Below are 595 nucleotides of genomic sequence, written 5' to 3' on the forward strand. Positions count from 1 at the left end.
AGAAATTCGCCTACAGTTCCCATCTCCATGGCCATCTCCGAACGCACACAGGAGAGAAGCCTTTTGAGTGTACTGTGTGCAACAAGAAATTCGCCAGCAGTTCCAATCTCCATGACCATCTCCGAACGCACACTGGAGAGAAGCCCTTTGAGTGTACTCTGTGCAACAAGAAATTCTCGGAGAGTGGCAAGCTTCGCACGCATCTACGAACGCACACTGGAGAGAAGCCATTTGAGTGTGCTGTGTGCTGCAAGACATTTTCTCAAAGTTCTAATCTTTCTGTACATCTTCGAACGCACTCTGGAGTAAAGTCTTTTGAGTGTACTGTGTGCAACAAGAAATTCGCCAGCAGTTCCAATCTCCATGGCCATCTCCGATCGCACACAGGAGAGAAGCCTTTTGAGTGTACTGTGTGCAGCAAGAAATTTGTGCAGAAATCCCATCTCCATGCACATCTTCGCACGCACACAGGAGAGAAGCCCTTTGAGTGTACTGTGTGCAACAAGAAATTCGCCAGCAGTTCCAATCTCCATGGTCATCTCCGAACGCACACAGGAGAGAAGCCTTTTGAGTGTACTGTGTGCAACAAGAAATT

At 47.9% G+C, this 595-nt stretch overlaps 1 protein-coding gene across 1 annotated transcript in view; it reads left to right on the forward strand.

Moving 5' to 3' along the window:
* LOC113201896 (zinc finger protein 239-like) overlaps positions 1–590 on the forward strand; it is a gene marked incomplete at its 3' end in the record, with an annotated part of 4,791 nt that extends 4,201 nt beyond the window's left edge. Inside the window, exon 3 of the mRNA XM_052265771.1 lies at positions 52–590. Within this exon, the coding sequence (XP_052121731.1) occupies positions 52–590 (539 nt within the window). The remainder of the gene's footprint in view (positions 1–51) is intronic.
* Between the last annotated feature and the right edge of the window lie 5 nt (positions 591–595).

The sequence above is a fragment of the Frankliniella occidentalis genome, unplaced genomic scaffold (assembly GCF_000697945.3).
Source record: "Frankliniella occidentalis isolate FOCC.00 unplaced genomic scaffold, Focc_3.1 Scaffold30, whole genome shotgun sequence".
NCBI classification, from domain to species: domain Eukaryota; kingdom Metazoa; phylum Arthropoda; class Insecta; order Thysanoptera; family Thripidae; genus Frankliniella; species Frankliniella occidentalis.